Source organism: Oncorhynchus nerka, linkage group LG23 (genome assembly GCF_034236695.1).
Source record: "Oncorhynchus nerka isolate Pitt River linkage group LG23, Oner_Uvic_2.0, whole genome shotgun sequence".
In the NCBI taxonomy this organism is placed as follows: Eukaryota; Metazoa; Chordata; class Actinopteri; order Salmoniformes; family Salmonidae; genus Oncorhynchus; species Oncorhynchus nerka.
This window is the reverse complement of record NC_088418.1, coordinates 6,709,297-6,732,381: the sequence shown is the minus strand read 5'-3', so window position 1 is coordinate 6,732,381 and position 23,085 is coordinate 6,709,297. Positions and strand designations below refer to the sequence as shown.

The window sequence follows — 23,085 nt, the reverse complement described above, 5'->3', positions numbered from 1 at the left end:
AGTGATTTTCTGGATTTTTGTTTTAGATTCCGCCTCTCACAGTTGAAGTGTACCTATGATAACAAAATACAGACCTCTACATGCTTTGTAAGTAGGAGAACCTGCAAAATCATCAGTGTAACAAATACTTGTTCTCCCCACTGTATCTAACCCTCTGTTTCCCCCATGTCTTTGTGTGCGATTGTTATTGGTTCAGGTCGGAATGTTCCGGCTGGTTTGTACCGGGTGCTGTTTATCACCCATGTCTTTGTGTGCGATTGTTATTGGTTCAGGTCGGAATGTTCCGGCTGGTTTGTACCGGGTGCTGTTTATCACCCATCAAGCTTTGTGGCAACCGTTCTTTTTGCACTTTGTAAATTGTTTTACTTAGTGCTGTCGAGTAAAGTGCGTTGTTTCACTCATCTCTGCTCTCCTGCGCCTGACTTTAATCACCAGCGACTCCGGTACTTTAACCACCGAGTCATTGTATAATTTCAAATCCAAAGTGCTGGATGAGCAGAGCCAAAGTATTTTAAAAATGTGTCACTGTCCCTATACTTTTGGAGCTCATTGCAAATACAGTCAGAGGCCTAGGTGGGAGCAGCATAGGCAAATCATTTACAAGACAGCCAATATTCTGCTGCTGTCTCTCAATGTCTCCTGACATGCTGGATCAGATACAGGATATAAACAAGAGGCTAGGTGGGTGCTGCAATGCACAGGCCACACCTGGGTTCAAATTATATTCAATATCATTTAAAATACATTAGCTGGGCTTGATTAAGCTTGTCTGTCTGCAAGGGAACCAATAGAATCGTCGTACGACTGAATCCCCTCCCACCCGGCCCTTCAGGCAGCCTAAAGCTAACGCTCAAAGTATTTCAAATATTTTGAAATAGTCTCTGAACCCACGTCTGGGACAGGCACAGGGCGGAAGGTATTAATAGCAGCAAGCTAAGCTAACAACAGAGTGGCACACTGACACAAAGACTGCAGCACAGCAACCATCTATTCCAGCCTGTCTGTGTTTGTATGTTCGCTGTTTTACTAGTGATCTGTGCCTGTCTATTCTGTTCTGTTTTTCAACCAATGAACCTCTGATCTTGTGATGTGTCTGTAAACGTGTTATAGATTCTTCAACTGATCTTTCCCACCAGAAGTGAGTCAGAGAGGATTCAGAAAGATTTCCTCTGGCCTTCCTACCTGCAGTGAGTCAGAGAGGATTCAGAAAGATTTCCTCTGGCCTTCCTACCTGCAGTGAGTCAGAGAGGTTTCAGAAAGATTTCCTCTGGCCTTCCCACCTGCAGTGAGTCAGAGAGGTTTCAGAAAGATTTCCTCTGGCCTTCCCACCAGCAGTGAGTCAGAGAGGTTTCAGAAATATTTCCTCTGGCCTTCCCACCTGCAGTGAGTCAGAGAGGTTTCAGAAAGATTTCTTCTGGCCTTCCCACCTGCAGTGAGTCAGAGAGGTTTCAGAAATATTTCCTCTGGCCTTCCCACCAGAAGTGAGTCAGAGAGGTTTCAGAAAGATTTCCTCTGGCCTTCCCACCAGCAGTGAGTCAGAGAGGTTTCAGAAAGATTTCCTCTGGCCTTCCCACCTGCAGTGAGTCAGAGAGGTTTCAGAAAGATTTCCTCTGGCCTTCCTACCTGCAGTGAGTCAGAGAGGATTCAGAAAGATTTCCTCTGGCCTTCCTACCTGCAGTGAGTCAGAGAGGATTCAGAAAGATTTCCTCTGGCCTTCCTACCTGCAGTGAGTCAGAGAGGTTTCAGAAAGATTTCCTCTGGCCTTCCCACCTGCAGTGAGTCAGAGAGGTTTCAGAAAGATTTCCTCTGGCCTTCCCACCAGCAGTGAGTCAGAGAGGTTTCAGAAATATTTCCTCTGGCCTTCCCACCTGCAGTGAGTCAGAGAGGTTTCAGAAAGATTTCTTCTGGCCTTCCCACCTGCAGTGAGTCAGAGAGGTTTCAGAAATATTTCCTCTGGCCTTCCCACCAGAAGTGAGTCAGAGAGGTTTCAGAAAGATTTCCTCTGGCCTTCCCACCAGCAGTGAGTCAGAGAGGTTTCAGAAAGATTTCCTCTGGCCTTCCCACCTGCAGTGAGTCAGAGAGGTTTCAGAAAGATTTCCTCTGGCCTTCCTACCTGCAGTGAGTCAGAGAGGATTCAGAAAGATTTCCTCTGGCCTTCCCACCAGCAGTGAGTCAGAGAGGTTTCAGAAAGATTTCCTCTGGCCTTCCCACCTGCAGTGAGTCAGAGAGGTTTCAGAAAGATTTAGGGTGCTAGGTGTTAGGGGTAGGGTGCTAGGCGTTAGGGATAGGGTGCTAGGTGTTAGAGATAGGGTGCTAGGTGTTAGGGATAGGGTGCTAGGTGTTAGAGATAGGGTGCTAGGTGTTAGGGGTAGGGTGCTAGGTGTTAGGGGTAAGGTGCTAAATGTTAGAGATAGGGTGCTAGGTGTTAGGGGTAAGGTGCTAGGTGTTAGGGATAGGGTGCTAGGTGTTAGAGATAGGGTGCTAGGTGTTAGGGATAGGGTGCTAGGTGTTAGGGATAGGGTGCTAGGTGTTAGGGGTAGGGTGCTAGGTGTTAGGGTAATCTCATTCCCAGACACTTCCGCCTAAATGCGCGATGAGTCTGGTAGACCATTAGCCAATACAGAAAGCCGGGAGACGCTCCCAGTGGATAGGCAGTAATTGGCTTAATCTACCAACCAATCATCTCCCATAACACCTTCCCCCTAACTCTCCCCACGCCTCATGGTCGTGTGATTTGCTAAAATTAACTAATGACAAATACTTTGATCAGAAGGTCATTCACATAGAATTCTATGGTCACTCCAACTAAGGCCAACTTTGAATGGATGAAATCCCATGCGTGAATGGGTGATATCCCATGTGTGAATGGTTGATATCCTACTATGTGCAATAGCCTGGGGACGAGGTTACGGTTAGGTTGAAATGGGAGACAGAGACAGCAACATCTATCTTAACAAACCAGACCCCCCCGCCCCCACACACACACAAAAAAAAGAGATGAATACCTTGGGTCTGTGAGCAGGCTGTGGAGAAATGAGAGAAAGGATTCATGTCTGTAACCAATATGACTTTAGAAACAGGGTTTAGTCTGTTGCATTCAGAACCTTTCGGGCACCACCTTGAAAAATAAGAGATACAGTGGGGCAAAATAGTATTTAGTCAGCCACCAATTGTGCAAGTTCTCCCACTTAAAAAGATGAGAGGGGCCTGTAATTTTCATCAAAGGTACACTTCAACTATGACAGACAAAATGAGAAAAAAAATCCAGAAAATCACATTGTAGGATTTTTTATTTATTTATTTATTTATTTATTTATTTGGTAAGTATTTGGTCAATAACAAAAGTTTATCTCAATACTTTGTTATATACCCTTTGTTGGCAATGACAGAGGTCAAACGTTTTCTGTAAGTCTTCACAAGGTTTTCACACACTGTTGCTGATATTTTGGTCCATTCCTCCATGCAGATCTCCTCTAGAGCAGTGATGTTTTGGGGCAGTTGCTGGGCAACACGGACTTTCAACTCCCTCCAAAGATTTTCTATGGGGTTGAGATCTGGAGACTGGCTAGGCCACTCCAGGACCTTGAAATGCTTCTTACGAAGCCACTCCTTTGTTACCCGGGCGGTGTGTTTGGGATCATTGTCATGCTGAAAGACCCAGCCACGTTTCATCTTCAATGCCCTTGCTGATGGAAGGAGGTTTTCACTCAAAATCTCACGATACATGGCCCCATTCATTCTTTCCTTTACACGGATCAGTCATCCTGGTCCCTTTGCAGAAAAACAGCCCCAAAGCATGATGTTTCCACCCCCATGCTTCACAGTAGGTATGGTGTTCTTTGGATGCAACTCAGCATTCTTTGTCCTCCAAACACGACGAGTTGAGTTTTTACCAAAAAGTTATATTTTGGTTTAATCTGACCATATGACATTCTCCCAATCTTCTTCTGGATCATCCAAATGCTCTCTAGCAAACTTCAGACGGGCCTGGAGATGTACTGGCTTAAGCAGGGGCACACGTCTGGCACTGCAACACCAGGCAGGACCTCACCAGACATCACCGGCAACAACGTCGCATATGGGCACAAACCCACCATCGCTGGACCAGACAGGACTGGCAAAAAGTGCTCTTCACTGACGAGTCGCGGTTTTGTCTCACCAGGGGTGATGGTCGGATTCGCGTTTATCGTCGAAGGAATGAGCGTTACACCGAGGCCTGTACTCTGGAGCGGGATCGATTTGGAGGTGGAGGGTCCGTCATGGTCTGGGGCGGTGTGTCACAGCACCATCGGTCTGAGCTTGTTGTCATTGCAGGCAATCTCAACGCTGTGCGTTACAGGGAAGACATCCTCCTCCCTCATGTGGTACCCTTCCTGCAGGCTCATCCTAACATGAACCTCCAGCATGACAATGCCACCAGCCATACTGCTCGTTCTGTGCATGATTTCCTGCAAGACAGGAATATTAGTGTTCTGCCATGGCCAGCGAAGAGCCCGGATCTCAATCCCATTGAGCACGTCTGGGACCTGTTGGATCGGAGGGTGAGGGCTAGGGCCATTCCACCCAGAAATGCCCGGAACTTGCAGGTGCCTTGGTGGAAGAGTGGGGTAATATCTCACAGCAAGAACTGGCACATCTGGTGCAGTCCACGAGGAGGAGATGCACTGCAGATACTGACTGTTACTTTTGACCCCCCCTTTGTTCAGGGACACATTATTCCATTTCTGTTAGTCACATGTCTGTCGAACTTGTTGAGTCTGTTTCAGTTGCTGAATCTTGTTATGTTCATACAAATATTTACACATGTTAAGTTTGCTGAAAATAAACGCAGTTGACAGTGAGAGGACGTTTCTTTGTTTTTGCTGAGTTTAGTAGTGAATCGGGACATTTGTCCTGTGTTAGGCAGGTTCATTTGATACCAAAACATTACTGTACTGTGTTAGGCAGGTTCATTTGATACCAAAACATTACTGTACTGTGTTAGGCAGGTTCATTTGATACCAAAACATTACTGTCCTGTGTTAGGCAGGTTCATTTGATACCAAAACATTACTGTCCTGTGTTAGGCAGGTTCATTTGATACCAAAACATTACTGTCCTGTGTTAGGCAGGTTCATTTGATACCAAAACATTACTGTCCTGTGTTAGGCAGGTTCATTTGATACCAAAACATTACTGTCCTGTGTTAGGCAGGTTCATTTGATACCAAAACATTACTGTCCTGTGTTAGGCAGGTTCATTTGATACCAAAACATTACTGTCCTGTGTTAGGCAGGTTCATTTGATACCAAAACATTACTGTCCTGTGTTAGGGAATGTGAAGTCCTCATTCTGTATGGGAGAAAAACAATGAAGATTCTCCCCAACGGCTTTATGGGAAACATATGTTTACATGAAATAGATAATAAACAAAACATTAACAGTAAACACTACACTCACAAAAGTTCCAAAATAATAAAGACATTTCAAATGTCACGCGTTGTAACGTTGTGCAAATAGTTAAAGTACACAAGGGAAAATAAATAAACATAAATATGGGTTGTATTTACAATGGTGTTTGTTCTTCACTGGTTGCCCTTTTCTTGTGGCAACAGGTCACAAATATTGCTGCTGTGATGGCACACTGTGAATTTCACCCAGCCTCAAGTCTTATTGGGTATGAGCCTCAATCCCTTCGACCTCATGGCTTGGTTTTTGCTCTGACTGTGGGACCTTATATAGACATCTGTGTGCCTTTCCAAATCATGTCCAATCAATTGAATTTACCACAGGTTGGACTCCAATCAAGTTGTAGAAACATCTCAAGGATGATTGATGGAAACAGGATGCACCTGCACTCAATTTGGAGTCTCATAGTAAAGGGTCTGAATATTTATGTAAATAAGGTATTTCTGTTTTTATTTAATTATTTCTAAAAAGCTGTTTTCATTTTGTTATTATAGGGTAGCGTGTGTAGATTAATGAGGTAAAAATTGGAATTTACTCAATTTTATAATACGGCTGTAATGTAACAAAATGTGGAAAAAGTTAAGGGGTCTGAATACTTTCTGAACTCTCTCTCTCATTCCCCTTAATGGAGAATATAATATAAACATTAACCAATATGGCAACCCAGTAGTGTTTAGTATGCCAAAACAGTTCTCAAACACTTGACTGGCATTCTAATGAGACAGAGAGAGAGAGAGAGAGAGAGAGAGGACACAGAGTGAGAGAGACAGACAGACAGACAGACAGACAGACCTAGAGAGAGAGACACACAGAGAGAAACAGAGCGAGAGAGACACAGAGAGAGACACACACAGAGAGAGAAAGAGACAGACAAAGAGAGAGTGAGAGAGAGAGAGAGGCTCGCCTGGGAAGCAGCAGGTCATCGGAGTGAATAGATAGACTGAATGCCATAAATCCATGAAGGTGGGGAGGGAATCTGAAAGTGTGCCTCGGAAATGGCACCCTATTCCCTATGGGCCCTGGTCTAAAGTAGTGCACTGTAAAGTGAATGGGGTGGCATTTGGGAGGCAGCTGAGTCACATAGAGAGTACTCTGTTCAGTTCTGGAGGGAGGAATTCAACTTATCTACACGACAGCATCATAAAATCACTTGTTATACACAGTTACAAGCTGAATCAATGTTGTGTTAGTGCTTGACTTGGGCTGTAGTACACTAGAACTGAGTACTGCCCCCTCAAATGTTCTACTGCATCTCCTCTAGAATATTAGCTTAAAAGTGTTCTGGAGTTCCTGCACCTCTTCTAGAATATTAGCTTAAAAGTGTTCTGGAGTTCCTGCACCTCTTCTAGAATATTAGCTTAAAAGTGTTCTGGAGTTCCTGCACCTCTTCTAGAATATTAGCTTAAAAGTGTTCTGGAGTTCCTGCATCTCTTCTAGAATATTAGCTTAAAAGTGTTCTGGAGTTCCTGCACCTCTTCTAGAATATTAGCTTAAAAGTGTTCTAGAGTTCCTGCACCTCTTCTAGAATATTAGCTTAAAAGTGTTCTGGAGTTCCTGCACCTCTTCTAGAATATTAGCTTAAAAGTGTTCTAGAGTTCCTGCACCTCTTCTAGAATATTAGCTTAAAAGTGTTCTAGAGTTGCTGCAAATATAAACAGTTACGGCAAACAAAATGTGTACCGGAACCTATTTCAGTCAAAGGCAAAAACTGAAATTCTGTTTGTGTCTGAAAGAAACCAACCACATATCCTTCTCCTCAGGGACATAAGGTCAGACTGTGAGAGTGCGACTCAGGCTAGTTTCACTCACTATGAGCCAAAGTCTCTCCATTCTCAGAGAGCAGCTGATTCATGCAGTCCTGGAGTCAAGTCATGCATAGGACCTTCGTCCTGTTCCCGGACTCAACTTCAACAAACGCTCAAAAACAACTAGAGATGAGCCTGTAATCCAACCAGTGGGCTCCTCGGTTCTGTGGGTGTAACAGGGGACTCCTCAGTACTGTGGGTGTAACAGGGCTCCTCAGTACTGTGGGTGTAACAGGACTCCTCAGTACTGTGGGTGTAACAGGACTCCTCAGTACTGTGGGTGTAACAGGACTCCTCAGTACTGTGGGTGTAACAGGACTCCTCAGTACTGTGGGTGTAACAGGACTCCTCAGTACTGTGGGTGTAACAGGACTCAGTACTGTGGGTGTAACAGGACTCCTCAGTACTGTGGGTGTAACAGGACTCCTCAGTACTGTGGGTGTAACAGGACTCAGTACTGTGGGTGTAACAGGACTCCTCAGTACTGTGGGTGTAACAGGACTCCTCAGTACTGTGGGTGTAACAGGACTCCTCAGTACTGTGGGTGTAACAGGACTCCTCAGTACTGTGGGTGTAACAGGACTCCTCAGTACTGTGGGTGTAACAGGACTCAGTACTGTGGGTGTAACAGGACTCCTCAGTACTGTGGGTGTGTAACAGGACTCAGTACTGTGGGTGTAACAGGACTCAGTACTGTGGGTGTAACAGGACTCCTCAGTACTGTGGGTGTAACAGGGGGCTCCTCAGTACTGTGGGTGTAACAGGGGACTCCTCAGTACTGTGGGTGTAACAGGACTCCTCAGTACTGTGGGTGTAACAGGACTCAGTACTGTGGGTGTAACAGGACTCCTCAGTGCTGTGGGTGTAACAGGGGGCTCCTCAGTACTGTGGGTGTAACAGGACTCCTCAGTACTGTGGGTGTAACAGGACTCCTCAGTGCTGTGGGTGTAACAGGACTCCTCAGTACTGTGGGTGTAACAGGACTCCTCAGTACTGTGAGTGTAACAGGACTCCTCAGTACTGTGGGTGTAACAGGACTACTCAGTGCTGTGGGTGTAACAGGGGGCTCCTAAGTACTGTGGGTGTAACAGGGGACTCCTCAGTACTGTGGGTGTAACAGGACTCCTCAGTACTGTGGGTGTAACAGGACTCAGTACTGTGGGTGTAACAGGACTCCTCAGTACTGTGGGTGTAACAGGACTCCTCAGTACTGTGGGTGTAACAGGACTCCTCAGTACTGTGGGTGTAACAGGACTCCTCAGTACTGTGGGTGTAACAGGACTCCTCAGTACTGTGGGTGTAACAGGACTCCTCAGTACTGTGGGTGTAACAGGACTCCTCAGTACTGTGGGTGTAACAGGACTCCTCAGTACTGTGGGTGTAACAGGGGACTCCTGTTCTTTTCATGTTAATTAATTCTGTGTTCCCTGTCCAAATTGACCTCCCCATTATAGCTGATTATAAATCCATAATAATACATATATTATCACCTAATGTTGTGTTAGATCTTTTTATCAACTTCAGTTCTATGTGAACATTACAAGTTTTGAACTTCTATTTGCTATTCATGGCCTGTGGGCCTCATTGACCTGAGCTCATACAACACATTTTTGAGTAAAAATAAATAATGTATGGATTATTTTGACTATAACAAATACCCAGATGAAACATATTGTGCTGTTTATCACAGACTACTTTGTGTCAAAGTTGAACAAGGACTCTCTCCTCCTCACCAGTGTCATGATCAAAGATATGATCAAGAGCCTCACATACACTATATCGTTTGGTCGTTGTGCTGCTACAGAATGAATTGTGAGCAAGGCCTCAAAAAAGCTTTATATACCAGAGCTGTGAGAAAAGTTCTATATATTATTGAAACAATGTTGCGATTGTTTATGAGAATGCCAACAGGTGTGGTTCCCGTGGGGGAAAGATTCTATTGGGTTCCCGTGGGGGTTGCCATGGAAGCCAAGAAGGGGAGTGAGGTGTGTGTGTTTACACGCTCAAACACACATGCATGTGGGGGTCTGGGAGAGGAACTGTGTCCATCTGATGAATGGGCATGTGGCTGAACTCAATTTTATACACTAATTGTAGTCTCACCCATTAATTTCTAATGACCGGTCATTCTGAGCGGGAACACCACAGGTGTACAAAAGTTAAATAAAACACCCAAAATGTCATGAAAATCATCTAAATGTATTTTGTGTGTTCAGATGCCCTGTGTGGACAAAGTCATGGAACCTTATATGACAATCAGATTAAAGGAACTACATTTTTCAGAGAGAATACTTAAATCGGTCCAATTCGACCGGAACACAGCAGGAGGGTTGAAGATGCATGGGTCATGACAATAAGTTAATTTGAGATATTATTTTGTCGCGCAAATGGTTCACTTCTGGGTTATTGCAGAGGCATAACCTAGTTGACATGGCTGGTTATTTAATACATTCATGATGTAACCTACCGAAAATATTAATATGTTAAAATTATAACAAAATTACAGAACCATTCTTAGAAATATAGTAAACCTAGAGTACGGTGGCCTTCTGGAAAGAGGAAACCCGAAAATAACACGCACTCTCTCTGAATAGAGATGTCACTTAGAAACTACAACAACATTGAGCACTCACCACTTTGAAGACACCTCCGATGTGTGTTGTAGTTAGGTGACAGAGTGCCAGTTCGCTAAACAATCGCATAAATCTCAGTACTGGGTGTTTAACGTAGAAAGTTGCAAGGCGGTTGTGGTGCGGCGACAGAAGCGCAAGTTCCGTACGTTCGGTCAATACTACTGCGCCCGTAAAAACCCAACCCCGTCCGTCGGGGGAGGGGCGCATGGACCGTCTCAAAGCTGGCCACACGCATGGTGCGCTTATAGGACTAAAAACTATAGATACAAGTTCGAAATAAAACAGACACTATAATAATAACGTTGTTTATTAGCTTTGAGACATATAGAAAGGCTTTTCTTTTCAAAACATGACAAAATGAGCGACACAAATCTGCATAAAAAGGATCGGAACTACGTGATACATTTATCACACAAATATAATCTGTAAGCAACTTTCAATAGGCCTAGACAGCTAGGCTACATCTAATAAAACAAATAAAGATTTAAAACAGGATGTGATGTAATACCGTGTTTTCAAATTAAACGTCTTTTAAAAGGCACTTTGGTTTAATGATTTGTAGAGAGCTCTCTTGCCCTCCTGGCTTCAATTTTTGTAAAATAAAAAAATTGTGGCACATAAAGTTGACAGATTTACAGACGTCTTTTTATGTCTGCAGTGTTCTAGATCATGGTAAATGACAACCACTGAAAATAGAAAAACAGAATAACAATACATTAGAACTGTAACAACAACAACATAAAAGCTGTCTTTATGAGTTGATTATAAGAGTAAGCTGACGGTTCTCACCTGATGGATATCCAATTCAATAGAGCCAGTATTAGCCGTGTCGATCTTCATGAAGACCTCTGCAGGGTTGAGAGAGAGAGAGAGAGAGAGAGAGAGAGGTACAGGCATAAGAGAGTCTATAAACACACACTCTACCCTCTCAGAAGAGAGAAGTCTCCACATGAACCCGACACGGTAAGACAGGAAGAGAACGCTGATGACTTTCAGTTGCCTGGATACGGCTATGAATTAAAATATACATTATGACATATTTACACCCCATAAATCCTATCTGTGGAGAGTCAAACTGTCTGCTTGTAATCCAGAGCTGAAATTAAATAGATAAAAGAGAAGAAAAGCATACCCCCCCCCCCCCCAATTTTTTTTTAACCCACACATTAAAAAAAGGTACAATCTGCAATATTTACTGCTGTTACACTCCATGGCCATCTCTCAGCTTTATTGGAAAACAAAGTGCTGCCGTTTGGCTGAAAAACATAAATTCAGGATTGTGGCTTTAAAACAGGACGCCGTTGTACTTACTGAACATCATCTCCAGCCGCATGATGCAGGCGACAAAGTTATCAAAGTCGATGGTCATGTCAGCCTCTCCATACCGAACAACCAGAATCTGGTGGATGGCGTTGTTCAGACTGAAACCTGGTGAGAGATAGAATATTACTGTGGGGTCCCAAATGATTGACAGCCTTGATAAAAGATGAGTAATAATAACTGAATTAAATCAACTATTCAAATACTAAGCTATATTTTATGCTTCAATTTGGGTGGGGGGTGGGGGGGGGGTTGTTATTTTATACCAATACAATTGCTCAGAGAAAGAGATTTTGTTCAACAAGTAAAGATTGACACCCTTGAAGATTCTAATAAATACAATAGTGAAAAGTTTAATATTTGGTCCAATATTCATATTGTAGCACACAATGACTACATCAAGCGTGCGACTCAATAAACTATTTAATTTGTTTAATTTGCAGGTTGTTTAGGTTGTGTTTCACATTATTTTGTGCTCAATATAAATGAATGGTAAATAATTTAATACCGTCCTGTATATACTGTACATTTTAGTCATTTAGCAGATGCTCTTATCCAGAGCAACTCACAGTAGACTTAGGGAAAGGGAAAGGGGGATACCTAGTCAGTTGTACAACTGAATGCATTCAACTAAAATGTGTCTTCCGAATTTAACCCAACAAATCTGAATCAGAGCGGGGGGCTGCCTTAATCGAGCGGCAGGTATTGGGATGGCAGGTAGCCAAGTGATTAGAGCGTTGGGTCAGTAACTGAAATGGTTGCTAGATCGAATCCCCGAGTTGACAAGGTAAAAATGTGTCGTTCTGCCCCTGAACAAGGTAGTTAACCCACTGTTCCCCTGAACAAGGCAGTTAACCCACTGTTCCCCTGAACAAGGCAGTTAACCCACTGTTCCCCTGAACAAGGCAGTTAACCCACTGTTCCCCTGAACAAGGCAGTTAACCACAGTTTCCCTGAACAAGGCAGTTAACCCACTGTTCCCCTGAACAAGGCAGTTAACCCACTGTTCCCCTGAACAAGGCAGTTAACCCACTGTTCCCCTGAACAAGGCAGTTAACCCACTGTTCCCCTGAACAGGCTAAGCCACTGTTCCCCTGAACAAGGCAGTTAACCCACTGTTCCCCTGAACAAGGTAGTTAACCCACTGTTCCCCTGAACAAGGCAGTTAACCCACTGTTCCCCTGAACAAGGCAGTTAACCCACTGTTCCCCTGAACAAGGCAGTTAACCCACTGTTCCCCTGAACAAGGCAGTTAACCCACTGTTCCCCTGAACAAGGCAGTTAACCCACTGTTCCCCTGAACAAGGCAGTTAACCCACTGTTCCCCTGAACAGGCTAAGCCACTGTTCCCCTGAACAAGGCAGTTAACCCACTGTTCCCCTGAACAAGGTAGTTAACCCACTGTTCCCCTGAACAAGGTAGTTAACCCACTGTTCCCCTGAACAAGGCAGTTAACCCACTGTTCCCCTGAACAAGGCAGTTAACCCACTGTTCCCCTGAACAAGACAGTTAACCCACTGTTCCCCTGAACACAGCAGTTAACCCACTGTTCCCCTGAACAAGGCAGTTAACCCACTGTTCCCCTGAACACAGCAGTTAACCCACTGTTCCCCTGAACAAGGCAGTTAACCCACTGTTCCCCTGAACAAGGTAGTTAACCCACTGTTCCCCTGAACAAGGCAGTTAACCCCACTATTCCCCTCAACAAGGCAGTTAACCCACTGGTCTCCTGAACAAGGTAGTTAACCCACTGTTCCCCTGAACAAGGCAGTTAACCCACTGTTCCCCTGAACAAGGCAGTTAACCCACTGTTCCCCTGAACAGGCTAAGCCACTGTTCCCCTGAACAAGGCAGTTAACCCACTGTTCCCCTGAACAAGGTAGTTAACCCACTGTTCCCCTGAACAAGGTAGTTAACCCACTGTTCCCCTGAACAAGGCAGTTAACCCACTGTTCCCCTGAACAAGGCAGTTAACCCACTGTTCCCCTGAACAAGGCAGTTAACCCACTGTTCCCCTGAACACAGCAGTTAACCCACTGTTCCCCTGAACAAGGCAGTTAACCCACTGTTCCCCTGAACACAGCAGTTAACCCACTGTTCCCCTGAACAAGGCAGTTAACCCACTGTTCCCCTGAACAAGGTAGTTAACCCACTGTTCCCCTGAACAAGGCAGTTAACCCCACTATTCCCCTCAACAAGGCAGTTAACCCACTGGTCTCCTGAACAAGGTAGTTAACCCACTGTTCCCCTGAACAAGGCAGTTAACCCACTGTTCCCCTGAACAAGGCAGTTAACCCACTGTTCCCCTGAACAAGGCAGTTAACCCACTGTTCCCCTGAACAAGGCAGTTAACCCACTGTTCCCCTGAACAAGGCAGTTAACCCACTGTTCCCCTGAACAAGGCAGTTAACCCACTGTTCCCCTGAACAAGGCAGTTATAACCCACTGTTCCCCGGTAGGCCGTCATTGTAAATAAGAATTTGTTCTTAACTGACTTGCCAAGTTAAACAAAAGTTACATTTTAAAAAATGTTTAAAAAACTATATATATATATATATATATATATATTAATTATTAATATTTATATATATATATTTTAAAAATCATGGTATCCAATTGTTTTAGTAGCTACTATCTTGTCTCATTGCTACAACTCCCGTACGGGCTCGGGAGAGACGAAGGTTGAAAGTCATGCGTCCTCCGATACACAACCCAACCAAGCCGCACTGCTTCTTAACACAGCGCCTTCCAACCTGGAAGCCAGCCGCACCAATGTGTCGGAGGAAACACCGTGCACCTGGCAACCTTGGTTAGCGCGCACTGCGCCTGGCCCGCCTCAGGAGTCGCTGGTGAGCGATGAGACAAGGACATCCCTACCGGCCAAACCCTCCCTAACCCGGACGACGCTAGGCCAATTGTGCGTCGCCCCATGAACCTCCCGGTCGCGGCCGGTTACGACAGAGCCTGGGCGCGAACCCAGAGTCTCTGGAGGCACAAAATTATTTTATTTTATGTCCACAAACCTGCATCCTTCAAGGCCATCCTCATTTCTGGGGTACTCATGGTGCCAGAGTTATCCATGTCATTCTTCTTATAAATGGACTAGAGGAAGGAAGGGATGGAGAGAGAGATGGATGACGGTATGGAGGGGGAATAAGAGAGGGATGGATGACGGGATAGAGGGGGAATTAGAGAGGGATGGATGACGGGATGGAGGGGGAATAAAGAAGGGATGGATGACGGGATGGAGGGGGAATAAGGAAGGGATGGATGACGGGATGGAGGGGGAATAAGGAAGGGATGGATGACGGGATGGAGGGGGAATAAAGAAGGGATGGATGACGGGATGAAGGGGGAATAAGGAAGGGATGGATGACGGGATGAAGGGGGAATAAGGAAGGGATGGATGACGGGATGAAGGGGGAATAAGGAAGGGATGGATGACGGGATGAAGGGGGAATAAGGAAGGGATGGATGACGGGATGAAGGGGGAATAAGGAAGGGATGGATGGGGAATAAAGAAGGGTTATAATCAGATTGCACTGTGTAAAACACACAATACACTGAACACTGTAAAACACACTACACTGAAACACACACACTACACTAAAAAATACACACTACAACGTGAACACTGTAAAACACACAATACACTGAACACTAAAACACACACTGTGAACTCTGTAAAACACACTACACTGTAAAACACACACTACACCGTAAAACACACACTACACTGTAAAACACACACTGTGAACTCTGTAAAACACACACTACACTGTAAAACACACACTACACTGTAAAACACACACTACACTGTAAAACACACACTACACTGTAAAACACACTACACTGTAAAACACACTACACTGTAAAACACACTACACTGTAACACACACTACACTGTAAAACACACTACACTGTAAAACACACTACACTGTAAAACACACTACACTGTAAAACACACTACACTGAACTCTGTAAAACACACTACACTGTAAAACACACTACACTGTAAAACACACTACACTGTAAAACACACTACACTGTAACACACACTACACTGTAAAACACACTACACTGAAAAACACACTACACTGTAAAACACACTACACTGTAAAACACACTACACTGTAACACACACTACACTGTAAAACACACTACACTGTAAAACACACTACACTGTAAAACACACTACACTGTAAAACACACTACACTGTAACACACACTACACTGTAAAACACACTACACTGTAAAACACACTACACTGTAAAACACACTACACTGTAACACACACTACACTGTAAAACACACTACACTGTAAAACACACTACACTGTAAAACACACTACACTGTAAAACACACTACACTGTAACACACACTACACTGTAAAACACACTACACTGTAAAACACACTACACTGTAAAACACACTACACTGAACTCTGTAAAACACACTACACTGTAAAACACACTACACTGTAAAACACACTACACTGTAACACACACTACACTGTAAAACACACTACACTGTGAACACTCTGTAAAGTAAACACTCGTATATAGGCTGTCCATTCTTACATAACATAAATAATGCTGCATTAGCTCTGGTCCAAGGGGTTACGTGCAGCTTGCGGACGCAGAAGTTGTACGTAAACGCCATGGACCAGAGCTACCACAGCAGTAACACAAACACTAGAACCTCACCAAGTATCTCTGGATCTTCTTCCACAGTGTCGCAAATTCTCCCAGCCCCAGTTGTCCGTTACCGTTGTCCTGTACGACGGTTAAGGCTCAACAAGTATCCGCACATCAGCAAGCCCTTAGAAACCAGAACATTCCAAACTAAAAACTTTCATTAGTCACGTTGGGCCTGATTTAGTATTGAGATGAGTGTGCCCAAGTCACTCATTGAGGTCAATGGGAGACTTGTGTCAAGTTATGCACAGTGTTGCAGATCTCAAGCTAGAATACCATTCTAGAATACCATTCTAGATCTAGAATACCATTCTAGAATACCATTCTAGATCTAGAATACCATTCTTTGTATAGACAGACACAGTATATAATCATTGTGATGTAGCCATACCTGGGTTCAAATACATGTGTATTTGAGAATCTGGTACTTAAAATACTCTTTTTTTTTTGGTGTATTTTCAGAAAACACAGCCCAAAACAAGTAATTTTATTTGAGTATTTTAACAGTTATTTCAAAAAACAAAAAAATAGTCGACCAAATTGTATTTACAATTATTTTCTCAAACTTTTTTCACATACCATTTTGAAATACCAGGGTTAAACGCACAGGAGTGTGATTGAGTCGATGTATTTTCCAAATACAAATTCAAATATTAAACTTCTTGTCTTTTCAAATAAAATACATCTGAATACTAACTTTGTGAAAATACCTGAGACATTGTAAATAGTATTGAAACCCAGGTCTGAATCTAGTGGCGCTGTGAAGGCATGTTATTTATTTGATTTATTTTTTTATTTTACCTTTATTTAACTAGGCAAATCAGTTAAGAACAAATTCTTATTTACAATGACGGCCTAGATCGTGGGTTAACTGCCTGTTCAGGGGCAGAACAACAGATTTGTACCTTGTCAGCTCGGGGGTTTGAACTTGCAACCTTCCGGTTACTAGTCCAACGCTCTAACCACTAGGCTACCTGCCGTCCCTACACTCTAACCACTAGACTACCTGCCGCCCCTACACTCTAACCACTAGGCTACCTGCCGCCCCTACACTCTAACCACTAGACTACCTGCCGTCCCTACACTCTAACCACTAGGCTACCTGCCGTCCCTACACTCTAACCACTAGGCTACCTGCCGTCCCTACGCTCTAACCACTAGGCTACCTACCGTCCCTACACTCTAACCACTAGGCTACCTGCCGTCCCTACGCTCTAACCACTAGGCTACCTGCCGTCCCTACGCTCTAACCACTAGGCTACCTGCCGTCCCTACACTCTAACCACTAGGCTACCTGCCGTTAAGGATACGTCCATGAGATTGACCATGACTCTGGCTGTTTCTAGGCTGAAACCGTCCGTCTTTATGTCCGTTCCTGTAGAGGAGACATCACAAAGAGTTAGGACTTCCACTCTACATAAAACAGTGTGCAGTATGTACAGGAGAAATACGAATCATGACGGGATAGAAAGCATATATAGCACTTCACTCACGTTTAGCTATGATTTTGTTGAGAATCGACTGGAGCTCAGCTGCTGAAATCTCCATGTCCTAGAAACAAGTGACAGTCACAAAAATTACAACCCTTATGTAGGTTTCCCGCACACGGGAAAAGAGACGTTTTCAACAAAATAACGGAAGCCAATCTTGAATTCCAAACGAACAACAACAAAATATTTATTTTTTATTTTTTATTAAAGATGGATTATCAAAATGTCGTGAATGATAGATATTCATGTCATAGTCACGAGTCAACTGCATTACCCTCAAAAGTTACTTCAACCAGTGAATGCTAACAATGGCTAGCTATTCAGCCTGTCTGTCTTAATGAGTGTTAGCATGCTAATAAAGTTGATCACGATATCACCAAAGTATGTTGTATTGGACATTTCAAAAAGCATAAAAATAAACCAGATTTAACAAGGCAACCTTGGGGCTAATTTGAAATGGCCGACAACGGTAGATTTTTTTTTTTGGGGGATTTTTGCGTCCGTACCCCAGTAAGACCCACATGGCCGCAGTGACGAGGTTTATGTCACAGGGTGGAACAGTTGAGTTGTGAACACAGAGCTTCTTTCTCGTTGCCAGGTGTAGTTGATTGTAACTAAGGGTGTGGCTTTCTGTATTTAACCTGTCTGTTTGCTACTCTTCAGCAGATTCCCCATTACTGTGTGTAGGTTGGCGTGCACAGGGAGAACAAGAACGGCGAGAGAAGCAGCTGTGTTGATTGTAAAAGTACAGTGTGTTGTTTCTGTGGTGTGAGTGTCATTGATCCGCTCCACTTCTCCCTGGTCACGCCCTTCTATAATTATTATTTTTTTTTAAACGGGTGTTGCGCAATACCTCTATAAATGAATTACATTTGTTAGACGTATTGAATTGTTGATCTGTTTCCAATGTTTTGAAATCGGTCCTGTGATAAAGATATAAAAGGCGTGTACGAGAGCTGCTGGGGATTTAAGTAACAGGAGCACCGAAGACAAGATATCGTTGTTGTGAATGATGTAACTCAGCCATGAAAAATAAACTGTTGATGATATGTGTGTATTTTATTTCCATGCTCCGCCCCTTTAAGAACATGTTTTATTCTAGTCCTGTATTTAAAAAGGTGGCGATTGTCACGGCGACAGAAATGAGGTGTGTGTAAACACCCCACGTGACATACACTCACTACTGAATCCTTTTCCCCCCCTCAGTGATAACGGTTTGTAAAACTCACTTTTCCAGCTAGCTTGGCGAACAGACCTCTGAACCCAGCATCAACCTCCGCTTCAGACACAGTGTCCTGGGGAAATAGGAGTGAAAAACACATTTAGCACATTGATAGTCACAGGGTATAGTAGTGATAGGATAAGTCACAGGGTATGCTATAGTAGTGATAGGATAAGTCACAGGGTATAGTAGTGATAGGATAAGTCACAGGGTATGCTATAGTAGTGATAGGATAAGACACAGGGTATAGTAGTGATAGGATAAGTCACAGGGTATAGTAGTGATAGGATAAGACACAGGGTATAGTAGTGATAGGATAAGTCACAGGGTATAGTAGTGATAGGATAAGTCACAGGGTATAGTAGTGATAGGATAAGTCACAGGGTATAGTAGTGATAGGATAAGTCACAGGGTATAGTAGTGATAGGATAAGTCACAGGGTATAGTAGTGATAGGATAAGTCACAGGGTATAGTAGTGATAGGATAAGTCACAGGGTATAGTAGTGATAGGATAAGTCACAGGGTATAGTAGTGATAGGATAAGTCACAGGGTATAGTAGTGATAGGATAAGTCACAGGGTATAGTAGTGATAGGATAAGTCACAGGGTATAGTAGTGATAGGATAAGTCACAGGGTATAGTAGTGATAGGATAAGGGTATAGTAGTGATAGGATAAGTCACAGGGTATAGTAGTGATAGGATAAGACACAGGGTATAGTAGTGATAGGATAAGTCACAGGGTATAGTAGTGATAGGATAAGTCACAGGGTATAGTAGTGATAGGATAAGTCACAGGGTATAGTAGTGATAGGATAAGTCACAGGGTATAGTAGTGATAGGATAAGTCACAGGGTATAGTAGTGATAGGATAAGTCACAGGGTATAGTAGTGATAGGATAAGTCACAGGGTATAGTAGTGATAGGATAAGTCACAGGGTATAGTAGTGATAGGATAAGTCACAGGGTATAGTAGTGATAGGATAAGTCACAGGGTATAGTAGTGATAGGATAAGTCACAGGGTATAGTAGTGATAGGATAAGTCACAGGGTATAGTAGTGATAGGATAAGTCACAGTATAGGTGATATAGTAGTAGATAGGATAAGTCACAGGGTATAGTAGTGATAGGATAAGTCACAGGGTATAGTAGTGATAGGATAAGTCACAGGGTATGCTATAGTAGTGATAGGATAAGTCACAGGGTATAGTAGTGATAGGATAAGTCACAGGGTATGCTATAGTGATAGGATAAGTCACAGGGTACGGAACAGTAGTGATAGGATAAGTCACAGGGTATAGTAGTGATAGGATAAGTCACAGGGTATAGTAGTGATAGGATAAGTCACAGGGTATGCTATAGTGATAGGATAAGTCACAGGGTACGGAGCAGTAGTGGTAGGATAAGTCACAGGGTATAGTAGTGATAGGATAAGTCACAGGGTATAGTAGTGATAGGATAAGTCACAGGGTATGCTATAGTAGTGATAGGATAAGTCACAGGGTATAGTAGTGATAGGATAAGTCACAGGGTATGCTATAGTGATAGGATAAGTCACAGGGTACGGAACAGTAGTGATAGGATAAGTCACAGGGTATAGTAGTGATAGGATAAGTCACAGGGTATAGTAGTGATAGGATAAGTCACAGGGTATGCTATAGTGATAGGATAAGTCACAGGGTACGGAGCAGTAGTGGTAGGATAAGTCACAGGGTATAGTAGTGATAGGATAAGTCACAGGGTATAGTAGTGATAGGATAAGTCACAGGGTATAGAAGTGGTAGGATAAGTCACAGGGTATAGTAGTGATAGGATAAGTCACAGGGTATAGTAGTGATAGGATAAGTCACAGGGTATGCTATAGTAGTGATAGGATAAGTCACAGGGTATAGTAGTGATAGGATAAGTCACAGGGTATGCTATAGTGATAGGATAAGTCACAGGGTACGGAACAGTAGTGATAGGATAAGTCACAGGGTATAGTAGTGATAGGATAAGTCACAGGGTATAGTAGTGATAGGATAAGTCACAGGGTATGCTATAGTGATAGGATAAGTCACAGGGTACGGAGCAGTAGTGGTAGGATAAGTCACAGGGTATAGTAGTGATAGGATAAGTCACAGGGTATAGTAGTGATAGGATAAGTCACAGGGTATGCTATAGTAGTGATAGGATAAGTCACAGGGTATAGTAGTGATAGGATAAGTCACAGGGTATGCTATAGTGATAGGATAAGTCACAGGGTACGGAACAGTAGTGATAGGATAAGTCACAGGGTATAGTAGTGATAGGATAAGTCACAGGGTATAGTAGTGATAGGATAAGTCACAGGGTATGCTATAGTGATAGGATAAGTCACAGGGTACGGAGCAGTAGTGGTAGGATAAGTCACAGGGTATAGTAGTGATAGGATAAGTCACAGGGTATAGTAGTGATAGGATAAGTCACAGGGTATAGAAGTGGTAGGATAAGTCACAGGGTATAGTAGTGATAGGATAAGTCACAGGGTATGGAGCAGTAGTGGTAGGATAAGTCACAGGGTATGGAACAGTAGTGATAAGATAAGTCACAGGGTATAGTAGTGATAGGATAAGTCACAGGGTATGCTGTAGTAGTGATAGGATAAGTCACAGGGTATGCTGTAGTAGTGATAGGATAAGTCACAGGGTATGTTGTAGTAGTGATAGGATAAGACACAGGGTATGCTGTAGTAGTGATATGATAAGTCACAGGGTATGCTGTAGTAGTGATAGGATAAGTCACAGGGTATGCTATAGTGATAGGATAAGTCACAGGGTATGCTGTAGTAGTGATAGGATAATCACAGGGTATGCTATAGTGATAGGATAAGTCACAGGGTATGCTATAGTAGTGATAGGATAAGTCACAGGGTATGCTAGAGTGATAGGATAAGTCACAGGGTATGCTATAGTAGTGATAGGATAATCACAGGGTATGCTATAGTAGTGATAGGATAAGTCACAGGGTATGCTATAGTAGTGATAGGATAAGTCACAGGGTATGCTATAGTGATAGGATAAGTCACAGGGTACGGAACAGTAGTGATAGGATAAGTCACAGGGTACGGAACAGTAGTGGTAGGATAAGTCACAGGGTACGGAACAGTAGTGATAGGATAAGTCACAGGGTACGGAACAGTAGTGATAGGATAAGTCACAGGGTATGCTATAGTGATAGGATAAGTCACAGGGTATGCTATAGTAGTGATAGGATAAGTCACAGGGTATGCTATAATAGTGATAGGATAAGTCACAGGGTATGCTATAGTGATAGGATAAGTCACAGGGTACGGAACAGTAGTGATATGATAAGTCACAGGGTACGGAACAGTAGTGGTAGGATAAGTCACAGGGTATAGTAGTGATAGGATAAGTCACAGGGTATAGTAGTGATAGGATAAGTCACAGGGTATAAAAGTGGTAGGATAAGTCACAGGGTATAGTAGTGATAGGATAAGTCACAGGGTATGGAACAGTAGTGGTAGGATAAGTCACAGGGTATGGAACAGTAGTGATAAGATAAGTCACAGGGTATAGTAGTGATAGGATAAGTCACAGGGTATGCTGTAGTAGTGATAGGATAAGTCACAGGGTATAGTAGTGATAGGATAAGACACAGGGTATGCTGTAGTAGTGATAGGATAAGTCACAGGGTATGCTGTAGTAGTGATAGGATAAGTCACAGGGTATGCTGTAGTAGTGATAGGATAAGTCACGGGGTATGCTATAGTAGTGATAGGATAATCACAGGGTATGCTGTAGTAGTGATAGGATAAGTCACAGGGTATGCTGTAGTAGTGATAGGATAAGTCACAGGGTATGCTATAGTAGTGATAGGATAAGTCACAGGGTATGCTGTAGTAGAGATAGGATAAGTCACAGGGTATGCTATAGTAGTGATAGGATAAGTCACAGGGTATGCTATAGTAGTGATAGGATAAGTCACAGGGTATAGTAGTGATAGGATAAGTCACAGGGTATAGTAGTGATAGGATAAGTCACAGGGTATAGTAGTGATAGTGTGATTTGGTTCCTTACATTTTCTAGTTTAGCCTCTACACGGTCTTCACAGTGGCTGTGGAACAGAGAAATAAACACATTAAACACATATGTACACACATACAATTGTTGCTCAACTACATTTTGGGATTATTCTGCGGGATTTAGAGGTAATATGTGGTTTAGTATGGTACTCTGCGTCACTGATGCATTGCTCCAGACCACCACAAGGGGGAGGTAGAGCACTGGTTATGCTTTTGGGTCCCAAGGCACTAACTGACAACAAATGAATGGGCGATATAAACCAAATAGAAACTGATAATTGTGCACAACTTCAAAATTGAATTTCAATGAATTGAATGATGAGGATGAAGAAGGTGATTGAATTTAGAACAATAGTGTGAGAATTGGTCTTCCTCTGACCTGCACGCGCACACACCCGGAAAAACATT

The 23,085-nt window shown here is 43.2% G+C and overlaps 2 protein-coding genes across 2 annotated transcripts in view; both read right to left on the bottom strand.

The window, feature by feature from the left end:
- The window catches only part of LOC115122460 (calpain-1 catalytic subunit), a 62,953-nt gene extending 52,832 nt beyond the window's left edge, over positions 1–10,121 (bottom strand). The window contains exons 1-2 of the mRNA XM_065008451.1: positions 10,033–10,121; positions 3,006–3,023 (exon numbers count right to left, since the gene is read on the bottom strand). Coding sequence (XP_064864523.1) covers positions 3,006–3,023; positions 10,033–10,121 — 107 coding nt within the window. The remainder of the gene's footprint in view (positions 1–3,005; positions 3,024–10,032) is intronic.
- A 56-nt stretch (positions 10,122–10,177) lies between these two features.
- LOC115122462 (calpain-2 catalytic subunit-like) overlaps positions 10,178–23,085 on the bottom strand; it is a 63,125-nt gene continuing 50,217 nt past the window's right edge. Inside the window, exons 12-20 of the mRNA XM_065007808.1 lie at positions 22,673–22,709; positions 18,623–18,688; positions 17,397–17,454; positions 17,214–17,278; positions 15,913–15,981; positions 14,230–14,308; positions 11,198–11,314; positions 10,676–10,734; positions 10,178–10,572 (exon numbers count right to left, since the gene is read on the bottom strand). Of these exons, the coding sequence (XP_064863880.1) occupies positions 10,549–10,572; positions 10,676–10,734; positions 11,198–11,314; positions 14,230–14,308; positions 15,913–15,981; positions 17,214–17,278; positions 17,397–17,454; positions 18,623–18,688; positions 22,673–22,709 (574 nt within the window). The 3' untranslated portion in view covers positions 10,178–10,548. The remainder of the gene's footprint in view (positions 10,573–10,675; positions 10,735–11,197; positions 11,315–14,229; positions 14,309–15,912; positions 15,982–17,213; positions 17,279–17,396; positions 17,455–18,622; positions 18,689–22,672; positions 22,710–23,085) is intronic.